The sequence below is a fragment of the Cyprinus carpio genome, chromosome A2 (assembly GCF_018340385.1).
Source record: "Cyprinus carpio isolate SPL01 chromosome A2, ASM1834038v1, whole genome shotgun sequence".
NCBI classification, from domain to species: Eukaryota; Metazoa; Chordata; class Actinopteri; order Cypriniformes; family Cyprinidae; genus Cyprinus; species Cyprinus carpio.
The window spans coordinates 9,205,042-9,221,075 of NC_056573.1; the positions used below are offsets into that span (position 1 = coordinate 9,205,042).

Sequence of the window (16,034 nt, forward strand, 5' to 3'; positions counted from 1 at the left end):
ATGGAGCGTGGAGCTCAGAGGCCCCCAGTGCTGATCCTCTCTCTTTCTGCCAAACAATCCTGCTGATTATTTCTCACCCACTCACTGGTGCCAGGCCTTCTCTCGCTCACTCTCTGAGCGTAGAGGTAGACCTGGCATGGGTTAATAACAGTCACCCTTACAGACACTCACGTTAAAAAGGAGACTTTCATTTAGGAAATCGAGGTGAGTGTCTCAGTAGAAGTGTAGCCTTTGATTGTAAGCTACTATGAAATGGGCTTTGGCTGACCTTGAGTTGGCTGTTTTGTTTGCCTGCTGTTATGAGCATTATGTTTCTATAATCAACATAAAACCCTGACTAAATCTGAGTTATATATAAAAATTGTGAATTTTTTTCTCTTGAATCTCTAATCTGAACTGAGACTTCTTGATCTTTTTTTTTTACTGTTGTTCTATGTACAATTTTCCTCCCACTATTGATGTCTTATTGCTGTGGCATGCTCTATATTTTGTAAGACCTCTGTAAATCCCTTGCCTTATGTAATATGAATATGAGGAGAGGAGAAAGACACAATGACCTGATTTTGCCCCTTGCTGACATCATGCCCACTCTACGACCTTTTCCTATGCTGCATGACAAGCCAATGCAGCATTCCTATTGCGGTTATGCTAATGTAAAACTCGAGTCTTAGTTTGTAGTTTGAGTTGTTCATGGGTGAAACTAACACAGATACATGCTACTCTCCACAGAATCTAATCTCAGCACACCAGCACAAGAGGCACAGGTCGCCCCTCTGGGTGAGTTTACTCCTTCTGAATCACAATACGCGCTGGACAATGTCGGAGTGAAATATTGAAGGGACGTTCACACCTGCTTGTTTGGCCTGTTTGCATTTGTGACAGCTAATAGTCCAATTGGCTTTTTAAGTGTGTGTGTGATTTTAAACTAGGGGTTTTGATGTCATATTTTAATCTTCAAATATGAAGATCCCTTGAAAGAGAGCCTCTTTCTATAAATACAGCTATGTATTTACTTCTCTTATAAATACTCTATATTTATAAGAGACAAATAGTTACCATGCATGTTATTATTGTTGTTGTCGATATTTATAATGTTTTTGTCAGTATTTTCTCTCTATATATATATATTAAAAATGTTTAAATAATAATAAATATAATCATGAAAATACTTAATAATAGTAAAATTTTACTGCTACTACTATGAATAACAATAATAATTGTAATAATAATAATAATAATAATAATAATTGTGAGAGAATCTCTTCCTATAAAATACATAAAGTAAATACATAAGTAATAATTATTATTATTGCACTGTTTTCTCAGGGTAATATATGAAATTATTATTATTAATATTTTCCTATTTTTTTGCACTGTTTTTTTTTTTTTTTTCTAAACCTTAACATGGCAGTTCTAAAACCCTGATCTAAACCAGTGGGAGGTCTGACCTGTCATATACAAGAATGTGAGGAATGTTCCACTGAGTTGTATCTGAGGTCCCATGTTATGTAAAGTGTAGTCACAGTTGCAAAGGTTCACAAGTCAAGATTCTCAAGTTTGAGTCTGATGAGAATCCTGAATGACATTCCTTTCTATTCTTAGTTTCCAGAGATTCTGACCATTTCTGTGGAAATCACATTTTTTGGTATCGCATCAGCGTGCTGCGCAAGCATGCTTGGCCTCCCGTTGTGGTAAATTGTGTACATTTTTGGGCTTTTTTGATTATAAGTGTGATCCCAGCTAATTATGGGTTAAATTCTTCGAAGGTGTTTGCAACTCTCAACATCGCTAATGCTCTCCTCAGGCGCTGTCTTTTTGGTTTACTAACAGCTTGGCTCTAACAGTGGAGGAGGGGAGCTCAAGGGGGACTGGAAGGGAGGGGGAAGGTGGTCTGTTTCAACGCCAGACTGAGCGTTTCGCATTGAGCCATGTGAGTCGTATGAGTCCTCCTCCCCTTAAAGGATCCCCAGTGATACCAGCCTGTGACTGTATGCGTGTACGCGCATGAGAGAGAGAGAAGGCTGATTGTGTGTCTGGGCGTTTTTTTTTGAGCCGTGAGCTCTTTCAGGCTGTGCATCCAAGAGTGAAAGTAAAAGATCAGGAGTGCGAGTGAGGAATGACACAGAGAGGCTGAGGCTTCACTGCACACTCAAGCCTCGGAGACACGCTTTGGACCCGACACCTGCTGAAGCGACACCACCCTTCTTCCTCTCTCTGTGCGTCCACATGCGCACCCAGCACAGTGCCGGTGAGGTGGGCGTCCCGCTGGCAGGAGGTGGCTGCAGTGGTGGCAGCTCAGAGCAGTCACCTGGCTCTGACTTAGACTGTAGCCCGGCTCTGGGACTGGCTGGAGGGGTTAGAGCAGTGCGAGGGGTCATGTCCCATTACTGGAGTCTGGAGAGCCTTCACTCCACCAACGGTAAGACTCTCTCACCTCTGGAGCTCAGATGTTTTGGTGGTCGTGGAGCTGCGTTTTGAGCTTGACGGCAGTTGACACTCATGCAACGGGTGTCGTTCTGCCTCTGTGAGGTTCTTGTGACAGCTCTTGTTCATTGTATTGCAGTCTTTCAGTCAATGTGATGGCATTGTCTTGAGCCTTTGATGGGCAAAAAGGTACCTGAAAGAGCCACTGTCTCTATGCAATTGTAAACACATAGAGTAGCTGTTGCTCATGTAATTAGCGTGTCAAAGCAACAGGAGTTTGCCTTCTGACCAGTTGACTTGCATGCTACATGTACAGAAGCAACATGAGTTGGAAATCGAGCTAGATTGGTGGGGATGTGAGAATCGAGATGTCTTACTGTTGATTGAAGATGCCACTCTCTTTACCGTCTGCATCCTGCTTAGGTTATTGCATTACTGTCACGGATGTCATCTATTGATCTATGTTCCTGCTGCCTCGTGATTGGTTCAGTGGTAATGTTGTGGAAGGCTCTATCAAGTGAGCCAATATGTATTGTAGATATAGATGGATTGCTCAGGAGTGAGGTGACAGCTTTCCCTTCGTTCCCTGCATTTCCTAAATTCAGCAGCTGCACTTATTCCCTCGCAGGATATTAATGTGCAAAATTAGCATGCGCTGAGCTTTTCCACACCTGTGTGATATTAAACAATGTGGCATGTCATGTCAGCATTTGTGTAAATATATTTGCATAATATTCAACACAGCATGAAGAAGCGAGTGAAAGCACAGGCTGTGTTAAAAATATTTGAGGGGAAACCAACACTGCCCTTTTTGCCTCTGAGCCGATATATCGATTAACGCAAATTCTTCAGGTTTCCTTTCTAAGAATAGAGCAACTCTCTCTCTGTGCTGGCACTATCCATGGCTGTATAGTAAGACTGCAAAAGGAGTGATGTGAAATGAGATGAGATGCCAGTTTGAGCAGTATTTTGGTCTCATTATCTTTTCTCAGGGTTGGCATGGTGACAGACAAGCCAATGACCGTCAGCCAAGGTAGCACTGATGTCACAAACGGCCACCGCTACCCACGTCAGCTGCAATTTGGGTGTTTTTCTCATTTTCTGCTACGTCCTAAGAGAGATGGGATCTGACTTTTCCTGTGGTGGAGGGAAATAAATGGTGCACTGTGAGCCGGGGGCAATAGCTACAGACATTTCAAACAGTGCTGTCACCACGTCACGGTTCGCTGACCTCATTCCAGCACTCATACGCTGTCCATAGCTGATCGCAGAACAATCAGAAGAACAAAAAACTGGTGTGACACGTGAGAAATGTGTTGAAATGGAACGTTTGCAAGTTTGAACATTAGAAGTGTTTAATGATAGACTGTTTACGCACGAATCCCAAGGCACTTCCTTGATTTCTCTAAACAGACAGAGATGGTTTGGGTTCAAGTCAGACTGGACCCACTGCATTCAAAAGTTGTAAACCGGCCATTCACTAAACTGAGAGACTCTCTACCCTAGTGTTGGGTACGAGAACTGGTTTTTAGTGTAATTACTGACTGGGAGGTCTACAGTATGTACTGTAATACAGTATCTGGAGAAAGCTATCCATTAGCTTTTCTATTCATCTCAATGGGACTTGCTTAGCTGGCACAGGCCAGGATACCACAGAAGACTGTGACAGTCCCATGTCTAGTTCACTTTTAAGAGTGCTCCAAAAATGATCCACCACTCTGTCGATTATCTACTGTAATTAAATGAAATCTATGCAATTTAAATGCTTGAAAAAACATATATTTGTCAGGATTACACTTTTATATGCCTGTCAGTGGAGAAGGATGGTGCAGTGAAGATATCTATCAGCTGGCCTAACATGGCTCTTAGCCAGCCAAAATTTGACCTCTTGGATTGTTCATATGACAATGTGTAGTTAAAAAATATGTTATTAAAACATGCTACTAAAATGTATTTTTAGGTTTTTGGTTATAATACAGTGACCTCAAAGGTATTTAGACATTGGGCCCCGTCCACACCGAGGTTTAGCTGTATACACACAAATTTGGTATCGTATAGGCATTTCGTCCACACGGATCTGGCATTTCGGGACAGTGAAACGGATATATTTTTTAAAACCGGGTCCCAGAGTGGATAAATCTGAAAAAACCAGCCTTGCGTTTTTGTGTGGATAGCAAATCCGTTTTTTTTTTGTTTTTTTTTTAAACAATGATGTCATCAGCCCACATCTCACCAGACACCGCTACATCATGTAACAGCAACAAAAACATGAACAAACACTAAACGATAGTCTTTTTATTAACTAACATTAACACAGATTAATAAATGTATTGTTCCATGTTCGTTTGTATACTGTGCGCAAGGTTTATGCGCATAATCAAAGTCTTCTCCATTTTTGGTGTATCTCTGTGGCTGGATTACAGCGCTGCATGCTGGTCTGGCATGTATACTACATCGTTTTCATGTGGACGCAGATATTTCTTGAGAAGAGGGGGAAAAAATATCGTATAGGCAAAGTTCTGGCTTCGTGTGGACGTAGCCTAATGTCAGTGCATTATACAATAAAATCCAAGTGCCATTTATTTTAAAAGGGTTGGACAAAATAATATGAACACCTGGGAAATAGGCAATATTTTATTACTGAGATGTCTTGCACAATTTGCCTTTAATACAGTTTCCAATCGTCTTAGAATAGATTTAAAGAACCTTTGAATAGTCTCCAGTCGAATGTGGTTTGTCAGAACATCTGCCAGTTGCTTAGAGATGTTGGAGGAAGGAACTGGCTACTTACTTTTCTTTCCAAAACTGCCCACGGTGGTTGACAATATCCAAGTCGGGTGATTAAGCTGGAGAAGGCGGATGGTGAAGTTCATCTTGGTGCTCCAAATGTCCAGGTTTTATGATCATGACACATGTTTTTCACATTTTATCACTGGTGTCTGTGATACAATGTTTAGCAACTGCAGCTCTTTCATGGATGTGTCTTTGTGAAGTTCTCTGTGGTCATTTTTTTTTAGGAATCATCATGGTCTTGAAGGTGAATATTGAGGTTTTACGGTCACTTTTCTACAGTAGTTCTTTATGTTTGGACACAATCTTTCTCAGTGTTTGATGGGCCCTATCATTCATTTTCGGTTATAGACGCTTCTGCTAAACAGGCTTCCATGATTTGCCCTTTTTGGAAGTCACCCATTTCACCCACAGCTTGTACTACACTGATGAACACAACTTATACTGATTGACAAACTGATATAGACAACAAAAAGATAAATAGGTAATATACATTACAAAGAGACAAATAGATGAAGAATTGCAATATTTGTCTTTTCACTAAAGTCTACACAAATTATATTAACCCCTATAATAAGATTTTTTTTGTCCAACCCCTGTATAATATGCAATAAATTTATCAAAAGTGACAGTAAAGACATTTATAATGTTACAAAAAATATATATTTCAATTAGGGCTGGGCGATAAAACAATAATGATAATTATCGCCATATAATTTTCCCCGGTAAAATGACAAGAGTTTGATAAACGCATCTAGAGCAGATGCGTTTACTCACTGATGAGTCTCTGTCACACGAGCACTAAACGGCACTGTGAGGTCCAGTGTGAAGCACTTGAATTCAGCAAAGAACAATAGTTTACTAGTTTAAACTAAACTAGTTTAAAGCCGGATGAAAGTGCTGACAAACAAGAAAAACACTGTGCGCTAAGATACAGTAAGAAGGATATTCAATCTACAAATCACCAACATTTACCATGGATTTACTGTAGTAACACTAATATTGTGGCAGAAATGTGGGATATTCATATCAAATTTTATTATATTATAAATGTAGACATGTATTAAATGTATAAAAGGAGTAATGGAATATAAAAATGTGTTTTCTTTACCAAGAAAGTGGCCTGATGAAAATCAGTATTTACTCTTTCAAACTTTCACATAGCATCTTTAGGTTATAATAACATTAAAAATTCAAATCCAGATTTAGATTTTCAAAGATTTATTATAAAAACTGATTATTTTCCCCCAAATGCAATAAATCCATTGGATCAATATAAAAGTTATTTTTCATATTGAAATAGTTGAAAATACACAACAAAGTAAGTTTGTTTATCCACATATGACAGCCTCTGAACTTGGTCAATACTAATCTTATTAATATCTTACTTTTCTTACTTGTTTACAAAGTAAATTAATATCTTACTTGTTTACAATGCGTGGAATGGTGCGCTGTGATTAATTGAGCGGATGTATCGTATTCTGCAGAGAAGGAAGACTGGCGTTTGTCACGGTTTGGAAAGATAGGGAGAAAACATGACAGAATAACACGGCGGATATCGCATTTTGCGTAAAATTAAAAATACTGATTTTGGCGGGAACTCAATTTTTTTTTTTTTTTTTTAATGCCGTTTATCGTGTTTTGGAAACAGACTCTTCATTTAGACTACTGTTATGCAAATACCTAGAAACCATAATTACATTTTTTACCATGGCATTGAGGTGCTATATATGTGGTTTTAACTGTGGTTATCATGATCTAAATTTATGCTTCTTTGGAAGATCAATGGTTAATTTGAATAAAAATAAAGTAGAATAATTAAATTTCACCAGATATAAAAATGAAGTTGTTACAATTTTTACAGGTGTTACTGTTTTTGATAATGAACATAAATTTACATCTGCATCCCAAGCTACTGTCAAATGTGCATTTCTAAGAGAAAAAAAATTATATTATTATTATTGCAGCATGCGCTGCAAATTGCTGAAGATACACGTCATCCAAATCAGGCAACACAAACCTGTTTTATGATTTGAAACAATATCGCTCATTAGAAATTAATAAATGATTTTTTTCTGTTAAGATATTTATTTTAAGGAAAAAATAACTAGAAAAGTGTAAAGATTTCAAAAATGTGAAGTGTTTGTCATGTTCTGACCATAAAGAGTAATTTAAAACCACAATTAATGATCTGGTTTTTACAACTTTCACTTAGGAGCAAAAATCTGCCTTTAAACTTTTAAGAAATAAAGATTTGACATTAATTGTGATAATTATCAATATCGACTGGTATGAAAAATTTGATCTTGATAATATTGTTGGCCATATTGCCCAGCCATAATTTCAAATACATGCTGTTCTTTTGAACTTTGTTAATCCAAGAATCCTGAAAAAAAAAGACTGTTTTCTTGCTGAGGCCAAGCTTTTGTATGGTAGTGTATGTACCATAACATATGTGTCACAACTTTCTGCATGCATCATGTCAATGCATGCACCCTGACACATTTAACACCATCAGTGGCTTTTCGTCTGTTTTCATGCATTTACACCTCAACAGCACCTGCAAGTATAGATGCGGTATAGAAAGGGCAATGAGCAGTAGAAATTGTCTCACAGGATGTCACAACCACCAGCCATCAACATATCGTGCTTCTGCAAATCCTCTTCTCTTCTGCTTTCATTATTTGTGTGAAACGCACGACCACTTCTCACTTGTCTCGGAGCCAGAAATAGAAAGCCTCAGTTCTTCTCAAAAGCACTTTCATTAAAGTCTTGAGTTTCCATGCTGGAAGAGAAGCAGATGTGTTGCTGTCCGCATTTTCCCTGTGGGGTATTTTGTCTTGATTGCGGAATCTTGTGACCGCCCAGTGTGCACCAGGTCAAATGATAGAGAAGGAGTCTGAAGTTCATTTCTAAATGAACATTTATTGCTTAATCCTCATAAATGATTATTACTCAAGAATCTGAATGGCATGCCATTCAACGTTTAATTCAACCAAACAAATTAGACGCTGTAAACTACACCTTTGCTTTTCATAATCCAACAATTGCTCTGCTAATCTGGTTAACACGTAGAGGGGACGGGGGTCTTCAGCCCCTCAGGCCCTATCACAACTGACGGCAATAAGACAGTGTTTCATTCACACCTTTTTACATAAACCACAGCCGAACAGCTCTACAGATGACACCCTGCTTCAGGCACAAAATGCCCTTTCTCCAAATACGTCAGTGTCTTTTTCTGGTTTCTGCTACAGACGAGAAGTGAAGCGATAAATAGTGTTTGACAAGACCTGTTATGAGTGTTAAGTCTCTAAATAGATATTCAGATGAGAACTACATCTTAAAAACGAAGGTTCTTCCCATATTTATCGCTTTGCATCATGCCATTTGTGCTGCTCACATAAGTAATACTTCAAATCCTGTCACTTGTTGAAAAGAGGTGAAGAATTCAGAGAATTCAGACTTATGATTGTCACTTGGCAGGAAATAAATCATGAGAAAATCCCATATACTTTTGCTGCAGGAGGAACCCGAGCCATAGCTACCCATTTAGCAATTGCATAGCAACCATCTGTAACACCCTAGCAACCACATGGCAACACAGAAAAATCTGCTCAGAACACTAGTAAAAACTGCATAGCAACCTCCATGACACCCTACTGCACAGAAACACAGGAGAGCACACTAAGAACACATAGCAAAACCTGAGCAACCACATAGCAACACAGTAAAACCCACTTATAACTCTTTAGCATAACGCATATCAGCAAACCTTATTTTTGGGGTGAATTGTGGAATTTAAAATAGATTTTGGTAACACCTAAAGCCTTTATATTTAATGCATTATGAAAGTGGTTTTAATATGTCTTGTAATGCACCATATAATACATTGTTTGATAAGTAACTGAAACCACATTTCTAATACATTATAATACTTATTTATTGTTACACCTTTAGAATGCATAATGCATTAAAACACATGACAAACAAAACTTCAATATTATAATGCATTTTAACTTTGGTTACATACAGTATATGAAAAAAATATAATGCATTACCTTTATAATGCATTATACGTAAAGAATTTAAGTAAAGAGATTTCCTTTGGCATCAGGCTGCACTACACCAGCTTTGTGTCATCACTGTTACTATACACAGTGTTTGTTTGCAGTATCCACTGTGACTCAGTTGCTTCGCTCTTTGAGGTATTTTGCTTAGTCTGTGGGTGAAATGGCACTGTAGTGTGATGCTACCACATCCACAGCCACAATGAGCTGAGGCCCACACGGCAATAACATACTGCAGCACTGACCGGAGGAACTCTCCCCATTGTGTGAACGCCTCAGCTTGGCTCTCAAACAGATCACACTTTGTTGAAGCAGACAGCTCAAATGCAACTTTTTATGACTATATTCTACCTTATTATATCAATATCAGTTCTGAAAACTGTAGCTGTTTTAGAGTAGAAGTCAGGATGTCATGTTCCTACCCTAATTCCATCCCTCATAGCCACTGCATAGAGGGAGACATCATCACTGCTGTGAAATCATTGTGGCATATTTTCATTTTCTGTGAGTTCATGGAGAGATTCCAGATGCTCCTCCCTCTGTTTGGGTCATTTATTAAACTTTTGATCCTGTTTTCAGGGTTAGTAATAATCTGCAGTCTACATAGATTACTGTTCCAGACTTGTGTGGCATTGACATCAGTCTGCCAGCAACTGCAGAAAGTCATATGAGGGAAAAGGCTGGTGTTTTGCAGGCTGAGGGTGGGGAAAGACAGGAAGTTAGATACTGTACAAAAGAAAAATCCAAGAACAAGATTGGAGCATTGAAGTGGTGAATAACATAGTTCATATGGCCCTTATGGTTCCATTAATAATAGTTTCAAGTCTATGCTCAATAGTTTGTGTATTATTATAGTATATCGTCTAAACTGATAATGTTTTCAGTTCCCAATAACTGTAGTTTTGTGGAATTTAATCCATGTGTGTTAGCTTTGAGGTCATATATATGCTAGTGTACTCCTAAACATTGCTTTTTGATGAATTTGGTTCAATTGATGTTTTCAGTTACCAGTAAAATTTGACCAATTTTTTGTGTATTTTAATCCATGTGCTAATATCTATAAAATCTATGTATGTAAATTGCGCTTATAAAGCCATTACACACTCAAAAAATTAATTAATTCATTCATTTTAGTCCTAATAGGTACAATTATTTATGTTAATTGCATATAAAATTTCCAAACATTTGGATTACACAGTATAAACATAAACTAATAAACTTGATGTGATGCATATTGTCAGTTATACATATATGAAACAAGAATATGATTTATGTAATAGTACATAAATTATAGTTATTGTGATTTAAATACACAGTAAACAGGATTATATCACTAGTAAATTCAATGTACTATATGTAAACCAATCTCATGTTTTTAACATAATTTTGTTTGTTATACATCTAGCCATATATAAACCATGTTCATACTTTTTAACTGATTTAAATGTAATTGTTTTCACAGTTTCTATGGAATTTGAATAAATACATCAGTTGATGAGTCTTGTTTTCTTTCCTCGGTTAACATATTTTCTGTTGAAACAGAAAGTTGAAATTGGACACATCAAAGAGCTTGTACTTTGTTTCCATAGAATTCCACATAATGAGGGCACAGAATAGTAATCGTGCAAATGAGCAGTTAATCAGTTAGTCAGCCTTAAGCTTGATGCTTTGTATAATAAACAGTGAAATGACAAAACCAGATGAAGACTTTTTGCCCTCCATTTTCACCTCAGTCCTCTGTTTACTGTCTGAGCAACACTTTAACCAGAATTCCTTACCCATCATCGCTCTGCCTGGACTCCATCAAACTGTCCTGGCAGCTCAAGTGCACGTCAGTTATCTTGCTACAGACCTTTTCAACTTAAAGTGAGCAATATCATGCAGCTTTAATTTGTCAGGTAATGATGTGCGCCTGTTTGTAGTGAGTACTCAAGTCTGCTCTCATACAGGCAACGGCAGGACCGCCCGGCTGAGCTGTGCTAGGCACAGACTGCTCCTAAAGCCCTAGCACTGGCCCTAACGGCTGCTTCCTCTCAGGAAATTAGTTTGAGCCACTTTGAGCCTAATTTACAACCTTGTACTGTTGTGTTATACAAACCAAATAAGCCTGTGTATTGTGTCTGATACAGAATAAGAGAAACATTCTTTAGAACATTGTTTACACTGTTTTATTTCCAGTACACTACGGTTTAAAAGTTTGTTTGGCTGCATTTGTTTGATCAAAAAATATGGTATAAATATTTTTTATTTCCAGTACACTACGGTTTAAAAGTTTGTTTGGCTGCATTTGTTTGATCAAAAAATATGGTATAAACAACAATAATGTTGAAATATTATTACAATTTAAAATAACTGTTGTAACTAGTTTTGATGGCAAATTGTAGCAACCATTACTCCAGTCTTCAGACAATTACTTCAGTCTTCAACTAATAAGATGAACTAACCAATTACAGCACCAGGCTCTTATTTTGAATGCCAGGTTCACAGCAGGCACATTTGTCATGTGACTCTGGTGGAGTGAGTGTAATACTCTTTGACTGGATGTGAAGTGGAGATTCCTCAAAGGGCCGGCTGTCTCTTCTCTGATACACAGGGAATGCAGACTCCACTGGGTTGAATGTTTTCCAGTGAGGATCTTATCTGTGACTCACATGCTATCTTTCTTTGGTCAGACACTCTTTGCATAACTCTTCATCATGAGTTCTTATCTGCGGCTAAATGATTAGTTAACTTCATTTTCCCCTTTAAATATAGTCTCTGTCAGTCCAAACATATACATATAAATTTTTTTCAGGATTCTTTGATACTGCATTTTGTATTTTATAGATTTAACAAAGCAAATTGACAATAATTACACAGGCTGAAGTACCCTCGTTTGTTTGAATCGCTGGGTGTCCATATTCATATACCATGATATTTATGTTTTGTGTGTGATGAATGCAGATTTATTGACTTCAGCTGGTTACTCATTTAAAGGGATAGTTTGCCCAAATATGAAAATTCTATCATCATTTACTCACCCTCAGGCTGCTCCAAAACTACAGTATATGTCCATTGCTAGCCATGCATTGTCCATGCTAGCCTTATATTGTGCTGAGTGCAAATATCAGCACCTATGTTTGAAAATTAAGCACGTTCAGTGCTTGCTTAGCTGACTTTTTTTTTTTTTTTATGTGTGTGTGTGTGTGTGTGTGTGTGTGTTTTTGGCTCCATCTGTGTTGTTGCCTACCGTACAGTAATTTGGTCAAGCTGACCTGTTTGCTTTATTTTGATTTGAGGATTAGCCATGAGTCGCTAGCTTTCAGAGAAACACTCATTAAAGCCATCTCACGAAAGTAGGCTACATGTGCAAATGGACTCTGTGATTTGCCTCAGGTCCTGCAGCTCTAATTTCAACAATATATGGGTAGGAAGATCAGTGGTTTGTGACTTTTTCACATTGTAATGCAATGGTAATGTGTTCGGTTTACTTAAACACACTATTATTACTCCTGGCAGGCATTGACAGCTCTGGGACGTTTCGCCACTCAGAGCTCTGATCTGAATTTGAATCAGACACATGTTGCTGTTATAGAGGCGGAGCTCCATGTCTCACACATTTGTTTCAGATGCTGCAGTACACCTACGCATGTGGTTTATCAAAGTTAATGTACCTTAACAGTTGTTTTAAATATGCTACTGTCATAGTCCCACTGTTTTACTCATCAAAGATTAAAATAAAGACATTTGTAATAACATGGAAGTACAGCACTCATCTAATCGATTTGATGCTGTCTGTTGGATAAAGTAAATGTAGGACACCTTTGGGGTGTTAACACAGAGTCAGTCATGTGAACATGAGCTGATGAGTTTTTTCTAGAAGGGCCCTTTGGGCATATAGATCTGTATTGATCCTTGTGCCATTCAAAGCCAGCTTCTAAACCAGCTCTTTAAAGTATATTACATTGAGTTCACCTGCTTTTTGTGAAATGTCGCACTTACGTGTAAAAAAACAAAAAGAAAAAAAAAACATTAATTGGGCCTATGGTCATGGTCAAGGTTTGCAGGGTCTGTATACAGTATTAGCTACTCAAGGACTGCTGTGATACATTAAAGGGACAGTTCATCCAAAAATGATCATTCTGTCTTCAATTAGTCTCTCTCATGTTGACTGACTTTCATCTATGCAACATGAAAGTTTATATTTTGTTGGTAATAATCTCTCAGCATTGTTTTGTTGTTGAAGTCCAATGTTGCTTTGTTATTTTAGTACTATTTTGATAATAATATAGTATTTATCATTATTTAAAATTAGCTTTTGTATTTCAAGTTTAATTTAATTTTTAATGTGCTTTTATAATTATTTTTATTTTTTTATATTTCTGTTTAGCTTTATTTTATTTCAGTTTAGTTCTACTAATTTCAACACTTTTTTAACATTTTATTTTTAATTTTAGTTAACAATGACTGCACTGCATTGTAGAATGGACAACAGCTGAAACAGCTTCAAAATATCTTCTTTTGTGTTCCATAGAAGAAAAAATTCATGAGGGTAAAATAATAACATGAGGGTGAGTAAATGATCACAGAATTATATATATTTTGGGTAAACTAACCCTTTAAATAGATACATTATACATTGGCCTTGTCACAAATCGTGCCCTCAGCCTTTTTTTGTCCCCCTCTGAATCCACATTTTGATGATGTAATGCCATAGAGTGCTGAGTAGTTAAACTTTGTGAAGTCTCAGTGTGAACCTTGCATCATGGCCACAAAGGGGGCGCTCACGAGCAACCATTTGAACCATAAAATAATTAATGGGACACCCTGCGGTATTGTTGGACTTCACGGATGGGCATGAGCAAAGGTCACAAGACCACAACTCCACATAAAATAAGCCATTTGGGACAGGACCATAATGTACATTATACATTTATCATCCATCAGAATGGTTGCTTTTATTGTAAGAGCAAACATTTCCTCCACATGTAGGTATTAGGTCATTTACAGAAAGAAAAAAAAATGCCTATAAATTGTTCATTGTTTTTTTTGGCGGTTAATAGCCCTCTCTTGCTGGATCATGAATAAACTACAATGAAAGTATTGTGATTTTTGACGAGGAAATAGAAGAAACAAATAAAGAAATAATACAAATGAATTTTACTGTGTTTGTAAAACTAATCTGCAGCATATTGAACATTATTAGCAAAATGGATTTGAGACTTGACTTGACAGATGATACTAAGGGCCCTATTTTAACGATATAAGTGTATGGTTTAAAGCGCACAGCACAGGTGCACTTAGGGTGTGTCCAAATCCACTTGCTAGTTTAATGACAGGAAAAACGGTCTGCGCGCCCGGTGCATGGTCTAAAAGGGTTGTCCCTATTCTCTTAATGAGTTATGGGTGTGTTTTGGGCATAATGTGCAATAAACCAATCAGAGTCTCATTTCCCATTCCCTTTAAGAGCCAGCTGTGCTTGTACCAACAATTTGCTATTTATACGGCAGAATTATAAGACAGAATGCGTCTCCGGAGAGGAAACGGAGCTGCTTTTGTGCTAGCAAATAGGTAGCCTAATTCTGATACATGCAATGACTATCCATTATGACATGCAGGCATTCTTATATTTATGAAGCCTACACAATAATAATCTTTTACATTGTAATCCTTTCATTTTTAATATTTGGCATGCTTGTGTGCTGCTGTGCGTCCCTCTGTGTGTAATAAGCAAAGTGTACGCACACTGTGGGCCCAGCTATACTAACACGCTCTTTAAATAACAAAAAAAAACTACTGCACCATTGACTTTAGACCAGGGGCCCTATTTTGATGATCTAAGCACATGGTCTAAAGCGCACGGTGCAGGTGCACTTGAGGCATGTCTGAATGCACTTTAAACTAGTTTAACTATGGGAAAACAGCCGGCGGTCTAAACGGGTTTCCCTATCCTCTTAATGAGTAATGGGTGTTTTTTGGGCGTAACGTGCAATAAACCAATCAGATTCTCATCTGCCATCCCCTTATAAAAGCAAGTTGTGCTTGTGCTATGCCGGGTTCGCAATTTACATGGCGAATATATGTTTGTATGTATGTTTGTGTGCTGCTGCGCTGCTGTCCATCTCTGTGTGTGTAATAAACAAAGTGTACGCGTGTTGTGCACCCGCCTATAGGAGCATATTACTAACGCGCCCTTTAAATAACAAAAAAATATTGCGCCAGACTTTAGACCAGGTTTGAGTTGGTCTATGGGGCAGTCTATTTTCAGTTCTTCAAAATAGCAATGCGCCAACAGTGCGCCTGAACACACCTCTTTTTTAGACCAGCACGCCCATGGACGCACAAATGGGTGGAAATGCATTTGCTATTTAAACAATGTGGTGCAGGACGTGAAAATGATTACTGTGTCGGGCTGAAACTAGCAAAAAACGCCTGCCGCCACATTGTCCCAGTTGTATGATAGAGCCCCTAAGGCTTTAAGAGGAGTAGGATCTTCCATTCAAAAATCTTGACTAAAAGGGAAACCAGCGATTTCAAAAATGCTGACATGACCTCTGTCTGAGGTGAAGGGACTTTTCCGATATATTTCCTATTTTCTCTCAATCTTTTATATTAGTTCTTTAGTGTTTGCCACTATAACGTAATTTCTAGGTTTTGATAACTGTTGTGTTAGAAGTTAGTGTCATTTTAGAACTAGGTCTTAATCTTTAAAGTGCACGTAGATTAAGGCTGAGTGGAAGTCTTCGTCTGCATGGCTCAGAGGTGAATTTGTGC

At 37.8% G+C, this 16,034-nt stretch overlaps 1 protein-coding gene across 13 annotated transcripts in view; it reads left to right on the plus strand.

Annotated features, from left to right (window-relative positions):
- Nucleotides 1-16,034, plus strand: part of LOC109055151 (rho guanine nucleotide exchange factor 4-like) — an 82,652-nt gene that overhangs the window by 47,706 nt on the left and 18,912 nt on the right. For 10 of the 13 annotated variants that reach the window (XM_042771623.1, XM_042771651.1, XM_042771674.1 and 7 more), the window contains one exon: nucleotides 730-777. The exons of 1 other annotated variant lie outside the window; for it this stretch is intronic. In XM_042771623.1, coding sequence (XP_042627557.1) covers nucleotides 730-777 — 48 coding nt within the window. Of the gene's footprint in view, nucleotides 1-729; nucleotides 778-1,949; nucleotides 2,420-16,034 lie in introns of those variants that run through there. 2 more of the 13 variants (XM_042771678.1, XM_042771681.1) reach the window with 2 other exon arrangements.